This window comes from Arachis ipaensis, chromosome B09 (assembly GCF_000816755.2).
Source record: "Arachis ipaensis cultivar K30076 chromosome B09, Araip1.1, whole genome shotgun sequence".
Taxonomy (NCBI): Eukaryota; Viridiplantae; Streptophyta; class Magnoliopsida; order Fabales; family Fabaceae; genus Arachis; species Arachis ipaensis.
In genome coordinates this window covers 134298268-134321095 of record NC_029793.2, presented here as the reverse complement: position 1 = coordinate 134321095, position 22828 = coordinate 134298268, and the positions used below count along the sequence as shown (strand labels likewise).

General features: G+C 32.8%; 3 protein-coding genes and 3 long non-coding RNA genes across 8 annotated transcripts in view; all 6 read left to right on the top strand.

Annotated features, from left to right (window-relative positions):
• On the top strand, positions 817-1906 carry LOC107619665 (lectin-like). The gene has a single exon (XM_021110582.1). The coding sequence runs from the start codon at positions 966-968 to the stop codon at positions 1749-1751; it is 786 nt and encodes a 261-aa protein (XP_020966241.1). The 5' UTR covers positions 817-965; the 3' UTR covers positions 1752-1906.
• On the top strand, positions 2375-3586 carry LOC107617007. Its single transcript, XR_001614753.2, has 2 exons — positions 2375-2881; positions 3223-3586. It is a non-coding gene; the product is annotated as an uncharacterized LOC107617007 (long non-coding RNA).
• Positions 8964-12584, top strand: LOC107616421. The gene is made up of 3 exons (XM_016318381.1): positions 8964-11539; positions 11629-11728; positions 11823-12584. The coding sequence occupies exons 1-3, from the start codon at positions 8964-8966 to the stop codon at positions 12582-12584; spliced, it is 3438 nt and encodes a 1145-aa protein (XP_016173867.1).
• On the top strand, positions 13604-19300 carry LOC107616422. Its single transcript, XM_016318382.2, has 9 exons — positions 13604-13950; positions 14434-14517; positions 16833-16917; positions 17002-17052; positions 17168-17275; positions 17360-17492; positions 18613-18742; positions 18829-19152; positions 19220-19300. The coding sequence occupies exons 3-9, from the start codon at positions 16839-16841 to the stop codon at positions 19298-19300; spliced, it is 906 nt and encodes a 301-aa protein (XP_016173868.1). The 5' UTR covers positions 13604-13950; positions 14434-14517; positions 16833-16838.
• Positions 20811-21487, top strand: LOC107619264. 3 transcript variants are annotated; one of them, XR_002353402.1, is made up of 4 exons: positions 20845-20859; positions 21072-21107; positions 21208-21303; positions 21431-21487. It is a non-coding gene; the product is annotated as an uncharacterized LOC107619264 (long non-coding RNA). The 3 variants fall into 3 exon arrangements; XR_002353401.1 differs by having other exon boundaries at positions 21072-21139; XR_001615588.2 differs by lacking the exon at positions 21072-21107 and having other exon boundaries at positions 20811-20859.
• The window catches only part of LOC110266266, a 2479-nt gene continuing 1333 nt past the window's right edge, over positions 21683-22828 (top strand). The window contains exon 1 of the long non-coding RNA XR_002353403.1: positions 21683-21758. This is a non-coding gene — a long non-coding RNA (uncharacterized LOC110266266). The remainder of the gene's footprint in view (positions 21759-22828) is intronic.

The following is a 22828-nucleotide window of genomic DNA, read 5'->3' as shown; positions in this document are numbered from 1 at the left end:
TCTTCTAGAAGTCGAAATAGTCGAAATCGAAAAACTCCATTACCCAACAGTGCTAGCAACCTATACCCCACCCTTCTGACCTCCCTCGTTCCTATGCCACCAAGGTTGTTCAATATCAAACTCTTCAACTCGGATAACGAACTTACACGCCGAGTGCACAAGAATATCGAATTCTCACACTCAAATATCACCTACTGTCGCCATTTCTCATACGATAATTCGGAGTAAACACACACAACTATGTATACGCTATTACTGGCGATTTCTGCCTTCTTTTGTGAGATAAACGGGAGAGAAGAAGATATGAAATGTATGTAGAGAATGACAAGGGTTACATATTCTTTTACCGCTGCTGAAAATTTGTCTTATTGTATCTCGTTTATATTGTAAATGTATTGATTTAACACGTATCTCGTTTACCGTCTAAACGAGATAACTTTGCACATATCTCATTTACACTGTAAACGAAATATATACGTATCACATGCATATGTCTGATCTCATTTACAATATAGACAAAATACATGCAAAATTATCTCCTTTACATTGTAATGTAAAGAAAATTAAGTTTGGGACGAATTTTAATAATAATTTTTAAAATTATTTATTTCAATAATTAATATATTTATTTAATTTATTTAAATAAAATATTCTCAAATTAATTAATTTAATAATTAATTTTTAATATCCACGTAACATTTTTTTTAATATTTACAGAAGTAACGTTTTGCATGCATCATGCGCCTTGAACCTACTGTCACGGAGTGTCACCCACTCTATATATACCCAATAAATTAGCACTAAACTTGCAACCCACACTAAACATAACTTATTCTGCGGTGTTATACTTATTTCCACTTTATACGTACCAGCCATGGCGTCTAACTCCAAAATACCCTTATCCCTTCCCCTTCTTGCCTCCGTGGCCATCTTCCTCATCCTACTTCACAGTGTGAACTCAGCGGATGTCACCACTTTCCTCTTCGACAGGTTCGATCAAAGTAACTAACGAGAATCTCATCATCCAAGGCGACACTTCCTTTTCAAGCAACGGAGCCTTGCAACTCACTAGGGTTGACAGCAGTGGCGTCCCACAAGGAGGTAGTGTCGGCCGAGCCTTGTACTCCGAACCCATTTCGCTCTACGATAAATCCACCGGAAGAGTAGCATCCATATTCACCTCCTTTATCTTCCTCATTTCTTCACCTTCTGATACCCCGGGTGACGGCCTTACCTTCTTCCTCGCTTCGCCGGATACTACTATCCCTCCTAACTCCGGTGGTGGCTACCTTGGCCTCTTTAGCGCCTCGAATGCGCTCAACAACACGCGCAAAGAGCTCGTTGGTTTTAAATCCACATCTGACAAAGTTGTTGCTGTTGAATTTGATACGTACCCTAATCTCAATCTCGGGGATCCCGATTACAAACACATCGGAATTGATGTGAACTCTATTAAGTCGGAAGTTACCGCTGAATGGGACTTTCAAAATGGAGAACCGGTGGCGGTAACAATATTCTATGATCCCAATGCCAAGACTCTTAGAGTTTATGCTTCTTACCGTAATGGTTACAACGTGGACTTCACTCATGACATAGATTTGACCACTGTTCTTCCTGAACAAGTTAGGGTAGGGTTCTCTGGTGCCACTGGACAGTACTCACAAATTAATAACATAATATCTTGGTCTTTTGGTTCAATTTTAGGGAAAAGCTTCAAGGTTGAGAAAGGTGGTATTGCAAGTGTTGTGTAATGATTGGGCATGACGCTACATAATAATAATAAGGACAAGTACATGTGACTGTCCATTGTGTATGTGAATACTGCACTGTGCTTGTGGTGTTACTGCCTTCTATGTAATATATCTATGAACAATGAACTCTTCCTAATAAGATGCTTTTTTATTTTTGTACTTTTCTGTTGTTTTCGTTTCGTTAGGAAAAGTGACACATGTCAAGGAAAAGAAAAAAAAAAGATAGAGGTATATATGATTTTTTAGGAGAAATATAATTAATATATTTTTTATTAAATTTATATATTTACTCTGTTTGTTCTGTTGCATTAGATTTTAAGTAGAAATCTCAATTCAAATCACCTTGAAGAGGAGCATTTGGACGGAAAATTTATATGCATCAGGATTTGTGTATATCTTATGTATGTGTATACTTTTTATTTTTGGTATTAAAATAATGGATAAAAAGTAAAAAAAAAATCTTATACATAATAAAAAAAGCTTACACGAGTGATATACTAAAGAATAATACAAATATACTTTCTCTGACATTATAACAAAAAAACAAAAATAATAAAACTATGCAACTCTTATTTTGTCCTACATTAATATGGAACATTATCATTTTTTTAGAATTGATTTCCATCTCCCCTCCCCCCAGCCCCAAAAACAAAATCATTAGTCCTTGAAATCTGTTAGAGGACAAAGCAATTACTAATATAATAATTGCAAAAAGTATTATATTTCCAATTTGTATTAAAGTTGAGGCACTATGTTTGTTCTATATAAACTCTTGAATGTCCTGTTTTTATGCTGAAACTAACATAGACAGATAGCCTGAAATAGAAATATATGCATATCTGGGTCTTATATAATCTTACTTGCTGTGATTAATTAACACTGGCCTGCTTGCATGGACCAATTTACATTTAATAGATATATTGTCTTGTAGACATAGTTCCACATCATCATTTTATAGGATAGCATTTTAATTTTCTAACAACACTAAGTCTTCATTGTTATTAGCACCACTGTTTCTAAGTATATTTCCCATTTCAATACGTGGTTAGTGATTCATTGTTATTTCTCAAAAACAGATTTTGGATGAATACAACCGTCTTCTAACATCTCAGTTGGAAACTCAAAGACAAGTAAGTTGACACTAATGCTCCTAAAACTCATTCTCTAGGATATTTTAATAATAACTATGGAAAACAGTCTCTGCTTTGGATGTATAAACTATAGACTATATCATATCATCAAGGTTGACTGGAAACTACTTGTTCCTGACATATCATTAGAAGTATTATAATTACAGGAGTGGTTAGAATTTAGGGGTACTGAACCTGCATGCTTTGGTTTATGATAAATGCTTTAGGATTATAGATAAAGCTAAATAATGATTCCCTCCATGTGATGATTTTTTGATGCAATAATATTGCTGATGATGTGTGACTGAACTCGGATTCTCTTTGTGCCGTCGTTGTTGTAGTATTCTGAATCTTTGCTGGCAGAGGCAAAAAGCAAAGTGGACAGTTCTGTCTCTGAAGCAGTGGAGAAAGCTGTAACTTCTGGATTGCAGGACACCGAAGATAAATTGGAAAAGTGTATAGAAGAGAGAAATGGTGTTGCTGAGGTGAGGAAGGAAGTTTGAGGGCTAAAGGAAGGAGGAACAGCAAGGGTTTAAGTTGTATTGTTCCTGTATTTTTCTTTAGTTTTTCGTTTTGGAATTTGAACTCCAGATTTATTTTGTATGTGAGTATTAGTTTTCTAATGTATAAAATAATTATAGCAAAAATTATATGTCACTAATAACTGCTTGATTTGTCTTGTAATAAAAATTGTATATTATATTTTATAGGTTTAGTAATAAAACAAGGACTGAAAATTTATATTGTGCACGATGAAGATCAAGTAAGGAAAAGAATTTTTTTTTAAAATTTGACAAGGCTTTCGCCACGCTTTAAAAGTGTGGCCGTATATCTTGCTATTGCCACGCTTTAAAAGCGTGGCCATATCTTGCTATTGCCACACTTTGAAAGCGTGCCCATATCTCGTTATCACCACGCTTTAAAAGTGTGGCCGTATATCTTGATATCGCGACGTTTTAAAAGCGTGGCTGTATCTCACATATGGCCACACTTTAAAAGCGTGGCCATATCTCCCACGTACAGCCACGCTTTTAAGCGTGGCAATATGTAAAAAGCGTGGCGATAGGTCACCAAAAGCGTGGCGGTAGTTCAAAAAGCGTGGCAATAGAGCTTTTTTCTTGTAGTGTGTGTTGTGTACTAATATTTTCTTTGTGCATCAAAATTTCTATACTTAACAATTTTATTGAATATATTAATCAAACAAAAAAAAAAAGAAGAGCGCTACAAGAAGCACGCACATAAATTAAGTAAAACTTAGTTAAAAATGACTAGGCCGCCTAGCTTTATTTTCTTGTAAATGTGTTTTGAATAAGTTTTATAACACATCAAACACAACACAAAACAGGTTAAAATTTTGAAACTTGCAATATAATTACTACAAGAAATTACTAGAATAGTGACCGATTCTGGTAGTTGTTAAAATCTTGGTCGCTAATTTGAAAATAGTGACTAACTTCAGTCGCTAACCGTTATCAACTGATTTTCCATTAATACTACAAAACTAGTACCAAACGATATTGGTCGCTGAATGGCGACCACTGTTTTGGTCGCTGTGAAAATCGGTCGCTAAATAGCAATCGACTTTTCGGTCGCTAAATCAGTTGCTGATAAAATTGGTCACTGATATTTGATCTGAAAATCTAAAATCAGTCGTTAAATCGGTCACTATTATTAATTTTCTAATTATAGACATTTACTAATTTCACATATACCACTATTAAAACTTTATTTTCATAAATAATTATATTTCAACAAAATATAAAAAGAATCAAACATAAATCAAATTTTCAAATAAATACAAAAAATATTCATAATATCCATATCAAAATATAAAAATTAAAAGAGACAAAATTTATAAATACATCAAATTTATGATGTACAATTTAAAATGTACATTGATGGATTTATAGCCAATAACTCCAAATGAATGCAAAAAACAAACAAAAAAAAAATTTCATTTACATAAAGTGAAAAAAATCCCTGACAAAACTAAGACAGGTCCTCTTCTATGTCTTCTTGTCTGCCTCCCAAAGTGCAACCTTCTCCCTTACTCCACAGCAAAATCATCCTATCACATTACAAATAATAAATTAGAATCATACTCCAAATCTTTCGAACATTTTAGTCTCTAACAAATTTAATTTTTCAAATAGTCTCCAAATTAATTTTTCGTTCTTACACTACAAGAATTTGACAAATTAGCGACGAATTTTTGCGAGAAATATTTTTTGTCACTAATCCGTCACTAACTTGCGAGGAATTAGTGATGCACTAACGACAAAATAATGAGCGGTCACAAAATACCCGAACTTGAGAAAAACGACTGATTAGTGAGAGATTTACGAGTAAGGTTGTTTCTCGAAGATTGACTTTTGTAGCTAAAAAAAGAGCGAGGAAAATTTCGTCGCTAATTTCTCGCAAATTAATTAGCGAGTGACAATATTCTAGCAAATCAGTCGCTTAGGAGTTCAATCGAATAAAAGTAAAGTAGCGAGGGATATTATTGTCACTATTCCGTCGCAAGTGTTTGCTATACAAGTAGCGAGAAACAATTCACACACTAGTTTGTCGCTAAATAAACTTTGTGTGAAAAGGCTAATTAGTGAGGAACAATGTCCCTAGCTAATCTGTCACAAAGACTTGAAATGCATTCTGCAATGGACAAATTCCTAGCTAATTTGTCGCTATAGTTTTTATTTTTAGCGAGCAATTCATTTCTCGCTAATTTGTTGCATAATATTTTTAAAATTCAAAATTAGGGTAGCGACAGAAAATAGTCGTCGCTAACTCGTCGCAACGGATATATCATTCAGCTAGGAAAGTGTTCCTTGCTAATTAGTCGCTAAAGTGGAAATACGGATATTGAGCGCCTATGACCTAAGTAGCGAGAAATTTGCGACCGCTTAACAACTGACACACTTCGTTTGCTGATTTCAAGTCGCTGATTAGCGGGCGAAATACATTTGTCGCTAAGTTGTCGCAAGTTTAATTTAGCGAGCGACTTGGCAACTGCAATCTTATCGCAAAGCAAAAGCTATATCCTACCTATTTTGTAGCAAATTACTCGCTAACCTCGTTGGAAATCAGTCGCAAAGTTATAACAAATCCAAAGTTAATCGAGAAAATTTTAGAAGTAACTAGTCGCAATTGAGTCACGAATCAAAAGCTTATTTAGTGAGGAATTAGCGACCGTTTAACAACTGATAGACTTTTCTCGCTTATTTCATGTTGCTACTAATTTGTCAGAAAAATGTTAGTCCTTATTTTGTCATTACTTTAATTAACGGCTCATCCGGCACTATCGTGCCTATTCAGCCACTTTTTCTATTGAGTTTAAGAAATTAATTTTATATTTTTATTTTTAAAATTATAAATTAAATATTAATAATTGTAAATAAATTATGAAAAAGATAAAATTGGTCAAAAATATAATTATCAGTTAAATTTTCTTTCTTCTTTTTACCGTTACCTTTTTATTTGGGCAAATGACCTTAATAAACCTAATGCATTTCAATATGTCCTGATTATCCTAATTCAAAAAATACAACGTCAAAGTCTCAAACTACGTTTTTATATAAATCGAATTGATTTAGCGAAACACATAGTAAATGATTCGATTTCCTGAATAAAAATCGAAACGAGTTAATTCGAATTACGTGAATGGTTGAAAAGTGAATAAATCGAATTTAGTGAATTCAATTTCTAACAACGTTTAAATCAAATTAACAAGATTCGATTTAGGTAACAGATTTCATGCCCAACATAAATCGAAACCATTTGATTCGATTTGATGGTTTCGTAAATTGAATTTAAATATTTCGAGTTACATGCATTTCTCGTCGTGCATAATTCGAATAAATTTGATGGTTTTATTAAAATACTTTGCATAATCAATAATAATTTAAAAATTAAAAAAATTATTTTATTCCATGCATTAAAAAAAAGCTAACAAAATATTTAATTAAAGATAACGATAGATATGTGTATGAAAAATGGTTAAAAAAATTATGAAAAAAAATTAAAAACTTTAAAAGAATAATAAAACTAAAGATAATTTAAGATATTAAATATAAAAAGGTATTAATGATGATTTAAGATATTAAATATAAAATAAAAAATATAGCAATTAAAATTATGCGAAAAAAATTTTTTAATTTAAATTTTTACATTTGCTTCAATTTAAATAAGATTGAGAAAATAAATAAATTTACAAAGATTTATAAAATTTTCATCTTAATTGTTACATATACTTAAATTTATTCAAATTTTATTATTCTATATATTAAAAAAATTAAATAACTTATAAAATTGTTACTTTTATTTTTATTTTTTATTTATTAATAATTTATTATTTACAAAATTTTTATTTTTTATCTTAAATTTATTATTCAAAAAATATAAAAATTAATTTTCCAAAAATATTAGGAAACAAAAGGGGGCATAAATGGTGTCGTCCCAAGTCCCCCTCCTAAGCTGAATGACCACCAACCCTGAACCCCCAACGTCTCTCTCACGCCATTATCATCTTCGGTCGCTCTGTGTTCTCACTCTCTCAAGCTCGGTCACCGCGCTCGTTGTCATCTTCTTGCTTCGGTCGTCAAGCCAGTTGGCCAGCTCTCTTCACCATCACTGTCTTGCACCCAGTCGCTTATTCCCCATCATCGTCAACGCAGAAGCAGCAGGTCCCGGGGTCGCACTCTGTCTCGTCATCCTCTCGTACTCAGAAGTGCGCCTTCCCTGCGCTCGTCGTTGCCGGCAACGGAGGTAGCAGGTGGGCTTGTCTTCATTCATCTTCTTACTTTGAGCCTTGCCTCAGGTTCCTTCGCACAATCCAATTTGGTGAGTTCCAATTAATTTCTCATTTCTTTCTGTTCTGAAATGATCACTTTACTGATTGAGCTTGAATGCACTTTGATTTTGTTGTCGAAAGATGAATTTGTTGCTGAAAGTTGAATGTGTGGCTGAAATTTGTTACTGGAACCTTGAATTTTTTGCTTATCTGAAATGGTCAGTTAAATTTGTTAATTGCTGAAAGAATTTGTTACTGATTGAACTTGAAAGCACTTTGATCTTGTTGTTGAAAGTTGAATTTGTTGCTGAAAGTGGAATGTGTGGTTGAAATTTGCTACTGAAACCTTGAATTTTTTGCTTATCTGGAATGATCACTTAAAATTGTTCATTGCTGAAAGAATTTATTATTGATTGAACTTGAATGCACTTTGATTTTTTTGTTCAAAGTTGGATTTATTGCTGAAAGTTGAATGTGTGGATGAGAAATTTGTTACTGGAACCTTTAACTTGTTGCTGTTCTGAAATGATCACTTAAAATTGTGTTTCTTTGATTTTTTTTACCTATTTTTAAGTAACTGGGGTTTTTCAATTGTATAAGTCTACTTGCTTCATTTTGAATTGGTTCATGTTCATTTGTACTCTCTTAAAAAAAATTGGATGATTTGATATTTATGATAACAGGGATAGGGAAGCCGTAATCCTAATCAAATAAGAAAATAATAACAATAAATATCAATATTAATTCTAAGAGATCACATCTGATATTCCTTAATGTTCTAGAGATATTATCTTGATTTTCAATAAGGCATATATACTTGTACTTATCTCAAACTTTCATTCCCCAATTTAAATCCAGCTAACTTAGTGGATCACTACTACACACTCACTTTCCACATTTGTTATTGAAAATTTTGTGCTAGAATCCTAACCATGTTATTGATATTTTTTTTATTAAACCCGTTATATCTCCATACTTTTTAACCTCGTGACTTGAAGTTCTTGACATGAGATTAATGATACCCAATTGTTTTTGGTTTTTCTAATGCTTCAAATTGTTTATGATTATTTTCTTCAAGCTTTGTATATTATCTTTTTATGATTTATATCTTTATTTTCAAATTGAATGTATTATGTTTGTTACTTTATAACTTGTAGAAAGGATTATTTAGTGTGATTGTGAATAAAAATATATTAATAAAATTTTGGAGAAAATATACACGAGAATATGTCCATTTATATGCATGTTAAACATTGGTATTACAACTAAAATGAAACCTTAGTCCAGATAATCATGGCGCCCAATAGAAGTTGGATGTCACGATGGCAAGATTGCACTGGTCATCTAAGCGAGGAATTTAAGAACGGTGTTGTGAAATTCATAGATTTTGTAGAAAGAAACCCGACAGTCATTGATAGTTTAGGTCGCATTCTTTATCCATGCACAAAATGTAAGAACAGGCTTAGGGATGAAATATTCTGGGTCGAAAAGCATTTGTGTGATCGTGGATTTATGGAGGGTTATATAAATTGGACTGCTCATGGTGAGGAAAGATGGGTTGAACAGGACGCAACAAATGTTACCCAAGAACATGAAGAGGAGAATACAAATCCATATGTAGACATGGTTATTGATGCTGCAGGTGGTAACTTAAACGTAGTGGAAGGTTTAGAAGAGGATCCAAATCCATCCGCGTCGAAGTTTTATAAGTTGCTGAGGAGTGCTGACGAACCTTTGTGGGATGGCTGCACCAAGCATACAATATTGTCAGCTGTAACCCAGCTAGTTAACTTGAAGTCAGAATTCAACATGAGTGAGAGCTGTTATAATCGAATGGTTGCCATAATCAAGAGCATGCTCCCAGAATCAGAGAAGTTGCCAGAAGATTTCTACCGGTCAAAGACAATGATTCAAGAATTGGGATTAGGATATGAGAAAATTGATGCTTGTCCTAATCACTGCATGCTATATTATAAAGAAACAAGTGACAAGATTAGTTATGTAGCCTGCACAATGTGTGGGCATCCACGATTTAAGCCAAAGGCAGGGGATACATGTAATAGTAGTAGGGATGTGCCATACTCAATATTGAGATATTTTCCTATTACTCCAAGGCTTCAACGTTTGTTTATGTCTAAAACTACTGCGCAATATATGAAGTGGCATGTGGATGGAGTACGCCAAGATGAATCGGTGATCACACATCCGGCTGATGCTGATGCTTGGAAACAATTTGATGCCACCCATGAACTATTTGCCCAAGAGTCTAGAAATGTTAGGCTTGGACTTTGCACTGATGGTTTTAATCCATTTTCTGGCTCGAAGACTCCATACTCATGTTGGCCTGTGTTTGTCACACCTTACAATCTTCCTCCATGTATGTGCATGAGAAGAGAGTACATATTCCTCAGTCTTTTGATCCCTGGACCGAAGTCTCCGGGAAAAAAATTATATGTTTATCTTAGACCACTGATTGATGAGTTAAAGGTTTTGTGGGACAATGGTGTTACTACTTATGATGCATGGGAAAAGAAAAATTTTAACATGAAGGTAGCATTATTGTGGACTATAAGCGATTTTCTGGCTTATGGAATGTTGTCTGGTTGGAGCACACACGGTCGTCTTTCTTGTCCGATTTGCATGAAGAACACTAAATCATTTCGACTACAACACGGTGCTAAACCCTGTTGGTTTGATTGTCATCGACAGTACTTGCCTGTTGGTCATGCATTTCGTCGTGATCGGTACTCTTTTAAAAAGTCAACCGTGGAAAAGTCTTTTCTACCGAAACGAATGAGTGGAGTTGAAATCTTAAATGAGTTGGACAAACTCGAAGAAGCTAACTTAGGGGCTAATCCGAGAGGAAAAAAAGTCACCATTCATAATTGGGTGAGAAAAAGCATATTTTGGGAGTTGCCTTATTGGTCAACTAATTTGATAAGACACAATTTAGACATTATGCACATTGAAAAAAATGTTTTTGACAACATCTTTAACACTGTTATGGACGTAAAGGGCAAGACAAAAGACAACGCAAATGCAAGAGAAGATTTGAAGATAATATGCAAACGCCCTAACTTGGAGTTGGTATTTGAGAATGGAAAGTGCAAAAAACCAAAAGCAACATATGTCTTAGATTCTCAACAAAGGAGGACAGTATGCGAGTGGATAAAGCAATTAAAATTTCCTGATGGTTATGCATCAAATATTTCACGATGTGTTAATCTAGCAGATGGGAAGATATACGGAATGAAGAGTCACGACAGCCATGTTTTCATAGAAAGACTAATTCCATTGGCCTTTCGAGACGTGTTGCCAAAATCCATATGGGGAGTGCTAACAGAGCTCAGCTTGTTCTTTAAACAAATTTGTGCTACTGAAATACGCTCTGATGCTGTGGAGAAGGTAGAGATTTCCATTATTGAAACGGTTTGTAAGCTGGAAAAAATTTTTCCGCCAGCTTTCTTTGATGTGATGGAGCATTTAGTTATCCACCTCCCTTATGAAGCTAAGGTTGGAGGACCTGTGCAGTATCGATGGACGTATCCATTTGAAAGGTGTATGCTATACTTAAAACGAAAAGTACGAAATAAGGCAAGAGTTGAAGGATCTATTTGCGAAGCATATATTTTGGAAGAAATTTCAAATTTTACTTCTATGTATTTTGAGTCAACAGTACAAACAAGGCGGACTCAAGTTCCTAGGAACGATGATGGTGGTTCAAATATTGATGAAAATCTCTTGTCTATTTTTAGATACCCATGCCTTTCCATCGGGCGAGGTTCAAAGAAATACTTAACTGATGAAGAGCTTCATATCGCCCACACATACATTCTTGTCAACTGCGAAGAAATAGAACCTTATCTCCAGTACGTCAGAATTAGTTTTTATATTCATATTATATATAGACTAATTTTACAATTAATCTGAATGTTATATTGATTACTTTATTTATTAGACAATTTGAGGATTCACTGAAAGAATTACATCCAAATATCTCCGAAGATGAAATACTAAATGCCTGCGATAAGGACTTCAGTAGATGGATAAAGAATCAAGTGAGTGATTTTTGAAATTAAATACCTATAACATTAAAATTATTTTTAAAGCAAGAATGTATAACTTTCAATTGGTCTTTGTATTCATTTGTAGGTAGATACAGGTCACATTGAAAGTAGAATGATTCAACAGATAGCTCATGGTCCTTCCAAGTCTGTCACTTCATACAATGGCTTAAAAGTTAATGGATATAGATTTCATACTAAGGATCACGACAAAAATAGAGCTACCATGAATAGTGGGGTATGTGTTAAGGGAAATATTTATGGGGAAAATGACTTAGACTACTACGGCATTCTTGAGGAGATATTGGAACTGTCATACTTAGGCTATGGAAATACTGTATTTATCTTTCGATGCTGCTGGTTTGACCCAATTAATGGAGTAAAAGTTGATGAGAGATATGGGTTAGTGGACATAAAGTATAAATCAAGACTACAATCAAACGAGCCGTTTGTTTTAGCTGAACAAGCACAACAGGTATATTACACAAAATACCCACATAGTGGGTATAAGTCTAGTGGGGAATGGTGGGCAGCTTGTAAAGTTAGAGCCAAGCTCTTTATGAATGAAAGTTTGCATGATCCAGATGAAGAACCTAATGAGAAGGCTGATAGTAATGATTTTTATCAAGAAAGTGTATCTGAATTAAGAGAGCAAAGTGTTGTTTTGGAGGATGAAGTTATTTCATTGTTTGATGCAAATGCTCCAATGGAAGATGTAAATGTAGAAGATATAAATTGTCCAATGGACATTTTGCTCAATAATGAGTTCATCAACGATAACGAAAAATTTGATAGTGAAGATAGTGAAAGTGCTAGTTCTGAACTTGAGAATGAAGACTATGTGATGTAGATTCACATATTTTCTGTCTTTATATATCTCATATGTTCGATGAAATGTCTCGGCCATTCTACAAAATCAAGGTAAGCTTTTATGCTTGTTCCATTGAATCTCTTTTCAAATCTATGTTATGTTTTAGTTTTAGGGTTTATATAATAATTAAAATTGTTATTTATTTGTTTAGATATCACTCACAATTGAGAATATGTTTGGGGTTTAGCTATAATAAATTAGAAATGATCTAATTAAAATATTTATCTAATAGAGGGACTCCATTCTAAACTTTAAACTATAAAGATCTAATTAAAAATTTGATGAAATTATAATTGAGTCTTTATTTTATCATTATAATTTTTAGTGTGATTTCTATTCTAGTAGAGTAATAGTAAAATGCTTATTCTTCATGTATTTAAATATTATTTATAATATTTCTTATCTTTAATAAAAAAAATAAAAATAAAAATAAAAATAAAATCAAATCTTCCTAGCTTTTTTTCAACTTACTACACCAATTGGTCTCAATCATTTCTTTAGAGTTGGTGATTCTCTAGGTACAAAATTAAATTCCCATGTCAAAATTAATGTTCTTCAATTTCGGAGGGCTCTATATATTTAGTGTTTTCTTTTTTGCTTTCAAATGTTATTTCTATTTAATCTTAACAAGATCATTATTATATCAGTAATTCTTCTTATTTGTATCTTTGAAAAAAAATAATAATATTATATTATAATTTTATAATAAATTATTAACATTATATTGTATTATAAGAATAATGAACTGTCATAATCGAAAATTTTTTTTCAAAATTTTGTTGAATGTTAATTTAATTTTGCTGTCTTTATTTAATTTGTTGAATATTAATGTAATTCTCACTTCAATTTAATCGAATATATAAATACGGTTAACCATACAATCAATAAGACAAATTAGTTTATTTGCTTTGGATTGATTAAATAGTTAATTTAAATTATATTTATATATACATCTTAAAAAATAAAAAAGAAAAAAAAAACCATACAAGTACATGGTGCCGTTTTAGTTAGCAATCAGAAGAATGAAAGAGAGCAAAACCAAAACACCCTAACTACTCTTGCCCTCAGCTATTTCACCTCACTCCCAAAACTCGAGAGCACAACGGTGCTTGACTTGCTTCGATCGCAGCAGAGAAGAACATGCAATCTCCATCTCGTCGCCGTTCTTCAACCTGTCCAGCCACCACCGTCATCGCGTCTGCTCTGTCGTGGTGCGCGCAGCGCCAGCTCCATCCAAACGCCTGTGTTCTGTCGCCTGTTCGAGCCTCCACTCAGCCGCCATTTCCCCGCTGTTGCAGCCTCTCATCCGCCGCTGTGCATCCCTCCATTCAGCCATCTCCATCGAGTATGAAAGCTTCATCTCCCTCGCCCTCCTCTTTGATTTTCAGAACATTTGAAAAAACTTAGGTGATTTATTTTCCTTCTTCTTTATTTTATTAATTATTCAGTTATTATTTTCCTTGGTTTTTGTTTTAATTAGTGAGTTGCTGATTCAATTCTTGTTGTTCCAACCCTTGTGGTTTTTTTGTTCTTGAACTCGTTGGTTTTTAATTTGCCTTTTATTTTTGTTTGTGATTTTTTGTTTTAAATTTTACTAAAATTTAAATTCTTATTTAAAAAAAATATAAATTTTAAATTTAAAAATAAGAACACAAAAATTTCAAAAAATTATACTATATCTAATTTTAAAAAAGCGCTAAAAGTAAAAAACATAAAACGCGCGCAGCGCCTTTTGCAGTCCCACTATCTCCACTATTTCCCCTTCAGTTATTAGTTCACCATAGAAACAGAAATTAAAATAAGGATTGCTGGTGCCATTTGTTTGAAGTAGGTTCGCTGAAGGAGGTTCGCTAATAGAGGTCTGATCAACGACACCACTGAAGGGTCCGCTGCTCTTTTTCACAAATCGCAGGTTATGTTAATCTCTCCCCAGGCTTGTTCTTGTCGATAATTTAATATGATTGTGATGGTACTTGCATTCAAAATTTTCATGGATTATCCCATCTTTGTTGGATTAGATTTTGTTGCTGCGGTGAATTTTATTGTTCATTTTTTATTTTTTTTAAAATAATCTATATCTGAGTTTGTTGCCTCTATATTTGAGTTGTTGAAAATATTAGTATTCATTTGTTAGGTTGATGAGAGAGTTGCATTGGAATCTTTCCCGCTATATATTCCTTAACTCTTTTAGGATGATCAAGGTTCAACGGGATAGTGGAATTAGTTTAGTCCGGTAAGAAAAAATCTATATGAATATAAAAATTGGCAACTAATCATAAGTAAAATAATCAAAGGTTTCAAATAATATAATTCAATATTTTTAGTACAGCATAATCAAATGTCCTTATATTGATTGGTGGCTGATTTTGGAATTAGCATGACTAGTCCAAACTGACTTACCTACTATTGGTTAAAAGTATACAATCTTTCCTTCAATAAATGTTGTAGTTTATTATCACTAGACACTTTGCCGGAGAGAAAAGTAAAAATCCTGAGAAAGCAAGCAATTGAGCAGAAAAGCCCAAAAAAAAGTATAAGAACAGGATCACTACTAAGGTCAATTATTGTGCTGGCAGGCATGTTGAAGACATGAATAGTTCTAAATATATGAAAAGTAAGAAAACAAAAAAAATGGCATGATGCATTGTTCTGGATAATACATTCTATTTGTTTCTTGTTACATGATGACAGATTCCTGTTTGCTGAAATTTAAAACATGTATGGATTTAGCTGCCTTTTGGTCACAGTAAGCAAAGCATATTCCTAAAGAAAAATGGTACATGAACTAGTCATTTGTTAACCAAATTTTAACTCGAACTAGTTATTTGTTTTGGTGCCATAATGTGCATTTTTGTTTTCACCTTCGAATTAATCTCTTTCTACACACTGATTTAGCTCCTCTTTGCTGTTCTTCTAATACCTCTTTTGTTCCTTGCTTCCTCTTTTGTTTCTATGTATGAACTCAATCAAATGGGATTTCAACTTTTCCAAATTGTGATCCTAGAACTTGTGGGACTTTTATTTCAGCTATGAATTGCACAAAATTTAATCTTGATTTTGGAACAATACGTCCTGTGTCTATTAATTTCTTGAGGCTCAACCAAACACTGCCCCAATCTTAAAAGAAAAGTAACAAACTGAAGTGGGGGCAGTGGATGTGGTGTTACTATTATATGATGTTAATGATGGAAAGAGAAGAATAATAATAACATTTTAATATAATTGTGATTTGTATATTGTGTTGTTTATTATTTTACTAAATAAACCTAAAAAAATTGTGTATTGTTATGTCTATGTCTATTTGTGTCTAAGTCTTATTTTCTTCCCTTCATTAACAAAACACAGCCTAAATTTACATCACATGCAGAACTACCTTTTTGCCTTTGCTGATTAGTAATGCTTTGAATAATGTTTGGGTGCCTTAGCTAATTAGTGACTCTCAACTCTTTAATATTTTGCAGGGGTAAAAACAAAATGGGTTATTTAAGACAGGGTTTGAATGGATTATTACTACTAAGGGAGAAGAGAACTATTATTGTTGGGCCTTTGCCATCATTATTTGTTTCTGATGAGATTTTATAACACCCTTTTTATTAGATTCACTCACGCATTTACACCAATTTACTACCGCAATGTTTTTAGCCTTAGACTTAGATAAGAGATACCTTTTGCCTCCCTGTGATTTCTTTCTTTGACTATATTATTATTATTATTATTATTATTATTATTATTATTATTATTATTATTATTATTATTATTATTATTATGTGAAATTAATTTGTTGAGATATGTGATATATGGAGTTGTTGACCAAAGAAAAAGGCAGAAGCACATGTTGGGTTAGTGAATATGTTTTTATTGAACATGTCATCATAGGAATTAGGATAGGAACTCATGAAGACTATAACTTTGAGTTGATTTTTCTTATTTTCACCATACACTCGGTAGTAGCTATATATGGCATTTTGTGGTCAAAAGAATGATTCATATCATTGTTTGGTTGCTTTGGCTGATTAGTAATGCTTTGAATCATGTTTGGTTGCCTTAGTTAATTAGTGACTGTCAACTCTTTATTGTTTATTTTTTTTAAATTTTTGTGATCTAAATTGTGCAATAATGTTTTATTCTTCTTATTTATTGGTAACTATCGTTCCTAGGTATCTCAACTGGTTGTATTTTAAATATTTTTAATAACACTTTCTTTTCTTTTTATTCTTTATTTGACAGATAATCATGGCACCGAAAGGTAGGGGTGGACGAATAGTACGAAACACTCGTATTGATCAATCTCGGCTTCCCTCGCGTATGTCAGGTATACATTTTCCGTTTAATTTATTTTACCATTAACAATTCTTTATTTAGGAAATATGATGTGTGCCTATTTTATTGAGTTTAGGTGAGCAAAATGTTGATATTGATTCTTCTCAACCATCGGTACATGTGTTAGGTACATAGCTATACTATATATTTGAGTTATATGTCTTCATTGTGATTTATTTAATCCTAGGCTAGGAAATGATTTTATCGCATCTATATTTTTCTTGTCTTTTTCTTTTGTTTAGGTCAACAGAGTAATACTCATGATGAACCTCATCTTACACAATTGAATGTGGGATCAGCATCACAACCATCCCCACAAATTTTATCACAACCATCACCACAATTAGATGGTATGATTTACTTCAGCGGCTAACTGTTTACGTATTCACAAATAACAACACAACTAATTGAAAATTGTCTCTTATTCACTGTAGGTGCGAATTCGTCTGACGCATCTGCTTTAGACGCAGAAGATAATGAGCTACCTAGTGTTGGACAATCAAGTTTGCATACTGAAACTAGGAGTAACAGGAAGCTGGTAATAGCTGTAGAGAAAGGCGATAAACCGTAAGTAGTTATAAATTTATTTTGACCTATAGCATACTTTCTACTTGAAATAAAAAAGAAGAATATCATTAAGTGCAGTACCTTTAATTTATTAGTTTATTACTAGATTTTAGCTCTGATTATGTTGTGAGTTGTATATATATTTATTTCACACTTTATCGTGTTCAAATTATCACAAAGGTAGAATTCATGGCTTTGATTTTACTGTTCATTCATTAATTTTGTTAGAAATGCATGTGCTGTATTTTTTAAAAGAAGTATAATAACATATAAAAATTAAATTAAAATAGTATATTATTCTATTAATTGTATGTATTTGTGACACTTGGCTGGCTTCTCCATTGAGATTACTCAACTTTTCTATTAATTGTATTATTCTATTAATAGATAGATAGATAGATAGATAGATAGATAGATAGATATGATCACACAAGTCTTGATGCCAAGCCTTGAACATCCAGCTTATCTAAATGTTAAAATTATTAAAACTGATTCAATATACTCCTACTTGTTTTTTCTGTGCAATCACAAATTAAATTATAGTGATGCTGAAGTTGTTACTTTTGCTTATTACTCCTTTATTATCGTTACTTTTTAAGACATGTTTGGGATGAAATGAGATCACTTCTTTTTCCCTCTTCATTTCTTGTGGGTTTTACAGTTTGAGATAAAATATATTTGTCTTTAGTGCAAAAGACACTAACCTCCCGAGATTTGGTAAATTTGTGATAACTCCTCTCTATTTGTCCGAGTGACATTCATCTCTCTTTAAATGATGCATTAGGAGTGTTTACAGTTTACCATTATATTTTAGAAAATACAAGAGTACAACATTATTATTACCTGAATTTCATTTAATCAATGCATGATTTTATAGTGCATTTGATAAACTTGATTTTTATTTGAAAAACTGTTTGTTGGGATTGCTTGCATGAAGATAACAATGGTTGCTGCTTTAGTCTTGCATTCTTGGGAGCTTTATATTCTTTTGATCTATTTTATTTTCATGAATTATGTTAAAGTTGAGTAGTATAGCTAAGTCTAGAATTTGTTGTTGCTTTGATGATCTATGTTATTGTGTGTTAAACTGTTTTTGATAATTGTGTATTTTTTAATGTAGGAAGAGATTTACAGATCATACGGTAACTCGTGACATCACGAAAGATTTATTAAGTAGGATGCCTTCTCCAGCGCCAAGATGGCAGGATTATTGTCCAAACATGAAGGACGAATTGTTCAAAGATTTTCTGGTTAGTAATTATAATGTTGTTTCACTGCGATTTTTTACAAATAATTGGATTGAGTATTTGTTAATTCTTTTACTCTTTAAATTTAGGAAAAACATGAATTTGCATCAAATTATGATAAGGCTATGGCAAGAACTGTTTGGAATAAGACAATGCATGACCGCTATCCTGATATTTTGAAAAGAGCAATGGATAGAGCTTTTAAGGAGGCAAACTCTACTAGTATTGCTGATATTAAGGGTCATGGACCTAAAGCAATGAAAGTTGATGTTTGGAATGGCTTAGTTGATCATTGGTTAGATTCAAAGTGGCAAAACAAGTCTGTGGCCGGTCAAAAAAATAGGGCTGCTATGCCTGCTCATAAATTACACACTGCAGGGTCTATCAGTTTTGGCGAACACAAGAGAAGAAAGGTATAAAGAAAAATATTGTCTATAACAAATGATTTATGATAATATATTCTAATAAATGTTGTTACAAGAAGCTAAGTTGAAGCGTCGGGTATCTTTCCTTGAAGTATATTTTATTTGTGAAGTATCTATGTTGGAGATGTTGCATTAGACTTTTATTTTAATAAATATGTTGGGTTTATTTTTTTTAAACATGTATAATTTTTATGAACTAATTTTATTTTTATGCATTATAATCTTTCATTTCAATCAAAAAAACAAAAAATAATATGATGTTTATTTTAGTATAACGAAAAAATTGGAATTCTAACTGATATTCTAGTAAAATTAGCGACGTACTCGCTGTTGATGATGGTGACAAATTAAAGACTCTATTGCGACTGAAACAATTGTAAGATACCTATCGATTTGTTACTATTTTAAAAGAAATTTGCGATGACATTTTGCGATAATATTGCAACTAATTGACTACATATTATTTCTTAGCAAATTAGCGACTATTTCATAACTCTACTTTATAATTTCGAATAGCTTTGGTTTAGCGATAAAATTCCTACAAATTTGATTAAGGATTTTCAAAGATTAGCTATAGATTTGCTACACAATGTGACAGATTTGCGACCATATTAGCCGACAATTTGCGACGAGTTAGGTTCGAAAAAATTCCTCGCTAATTAGCGTCAACCAACCATCCCATTTTGTCTACGCACTTAGCTTTCATTTAGCGATGAATCTGCTGCAGTAGAGTTTATCGCTAATTAGCGACTACCGTTTAGTCCATTTCTTCTACGGAATTAGCTTTTACTTTAGTGATTGATTTGCGACTATTTATTCGGTAGCTAAAAAACTTTCCGATGAATTAGCGACTGTTGTGTTTGCGTCACTGATCTGCAACTTGTAATTAGCGAGGAAACCATTAGTTGCTAGTCGGTAGCTAATCTGCCACAAATTATATTTTGCGTCAGATTAGCGATGATTTTACGACTCTTTTTGTAGTAGCTAATCGGCCAAATTCTTGTAGTGTTATACAATGTGCGAAACACTTGGATTTCAATTTTATATATATAGCTTGAAGAGGCTTTCTGAAACTTTTTCAGTTTCACCATTTTAACGCTGGTTTAATCTATTTCCTCTCATATTGTATGCATGTTTGTTTATTCTGTTTGGTTAATTATTTTTGGAACCCTAGAATTGCACATTCTTAATTAATCAGTGTTCTAGCAATACAGTGAAATTCGTTGAACTGTTATAGATATAGAATGGAATTGAACTTCTAGATTATGGCTTCTCTTAATCACTTATTGCAGCAGATAAATTTATCTATGCAGAAATTGTAGTATTAGGATTATTTATTGCAGTATTATTCTCTCTTCTGTGATTTGGAAGTTGTAGAAGTAGTTAGGTGATATGTTAAGATACAATATTGAAAGGTTCCTTTTTTTTCTCCTTCTGTTTTATGACCTTCTTTTCAGCTTAAATATTAATGGAAAATAAAATTAACTTTGTCTATGACCTACTTGGCTGAGGAGTGAGGAGTAGATACTCTGGGATGATATCAAGTTTGGTGGAAAAGCCCAAACAGCTTTTCATAAAAGATATTAGGTTAGTGCACTGATTGATTCTATGGATTTGTCAAATAGGAATTGGTTACTGACCTGGTTATTTTGGTGGCAAGATGTTGCCCAAGTATAATGTCACTGCCACGTTAAGGTTGGTTTTAAATTAATAAGGAACATGATTTATTTCCTTTTTTCTTTTCGAAGGTGTTTTAGTTTTTGGTATATATACTTCAAATGAATTTGATTTTCACTTTTTGGGTCTGTTTGGTTTATGCTTTTATATTCTGTTTGGTATAAGAGGTATGCATTTCATGCAAAGATTGCAAATGCTGATTAGTTTTGTTGGCTTATATGATTTGGTAGGTCTCAGGACAAACCTCTGGCTGCAATGCAATTTTTGTATTGACCAGAGCTTGCTTCTCTTGCCATAAGTGCGATGCAGTTACTAGCTCTGGTATATCTTATTTGTTACTAAATCGGATTTCTCTATTGACTTTAGGTTGACAAGCTTGGAAAGGAATCCCTTATTAACTGTGCCAAGACCAGCATGTCGTCAAAGTTGATAGCTGGTGATAGCGACTTCTTTGCCAACTTGGTATGTTTGAAGTTTAGTGCTCGAAAAGGTTAAATTTTGGGGATATATGGACTGCGCAATTGCAAAAAGCAGTTTCAGTTCTCATCATGTGGGTTTATGGTTCTGGTGGTTTTGGTTATTTACACAGGTTGTAGAGGCAGTGCAAGCTGTAAAGATGACCAATGCTAGGGGGGAAGTTAAATACCCAATCAAGGTTGGTTTTTCGAATTCCTTTTCATCTTATTGTTTATATAGCTTGCTCCTAGGTGAAATTAAAACATTCTATTTTCAGCATGTGTTGAGAATCTGTGATGCATACTTCAATTAGTTAAATCTTGCCTTTACGCGCTAGTCAAGAATGTCCTTTTTTTATTATTACGCTACTTCAATTAGGTTAATCTTCAGAAGACGAAAATGCAATTGGGTGTTCAAATATTAGTTACTGATCCCAGAGAGTTTGAGAAAATTCGTCAAAGGTAATACTAGTACAATTTATGCTTAAATCTTTTGTCAGTGACATATGATCATGCCTTCCATCAGGGGCGGAGCTACCTATAACAAAAGGGGGGCAATGGCCCCTCCCAAACTTCAAATTTTTTTATAAATTGTGTACAAATTTTATTTTAGTACCCCTTAAAAATTTTATTTTACTTTTTTCTATTACAAGATTAATTTTTGGCCCCTCCCTCAACTTCAACCTAGCTTCGCCTCTGCCTTCCATATTATTCTAAAAAAATCCTGCCAGATTCCCTTTCATATTTCAGCTGGAATATTTATTTTGTTGTTAGAAATTAAATAGTGTTATATACCAACACCGTTGTTGTTCACCATATATTGCTAAGTGTTAAATTTTAAAATGGTCTTAAGAATTGGCCAGGGGTTTCCCGTTGTGTACACTGAAATTTTTCCTTTATAGATTTTTCTCTTTGATTATTTTTATGGTTAATAATTCTATAATTTTGCAATTCCTTAAAATAGTAAATAACTGTGTAATGCCAATGTCTTTTATTGTGGAAATTTGCTTGTGCTTGTCTAAAACAATATTGTTACCACCTCGAAAATAAAATAATATCCAAGTTTCACTCCATGGCTTGGCAATTGGTCATTTTATTTCGTAGGGGTGTCCATGGATCGGATCGTATCTGCAGATCCGCGGTAAATATCCGCATCCGATCCGAAAATTGCGGATACGATCCGATCCGCAAATTGATCGGATCGGATCGGGTCGGATCCGCACCCTTTGCGGATCGGATTGCGGATATCTGCTCTACATCCGCGTATCCGATCCGCGGATCCGCAGATCCGCATTATAATAATTAAAATATATATATATATGGTATTATATTTACTTGTTTGTATGTTTTAGTTAGTAATTATTATTCATATATTGTATTATTTTATTTTTGTTATTTAGAGAGAGTTTGATTAAAAATATTTTAAGAATAAATAAGTTTAAAAGAATGAAAGAAATATTTTTATCAAATTTTTTTACATAGAAATATGATTAAAAAGAGAAGGTTTAATTATGCGGATATATCCGATATCC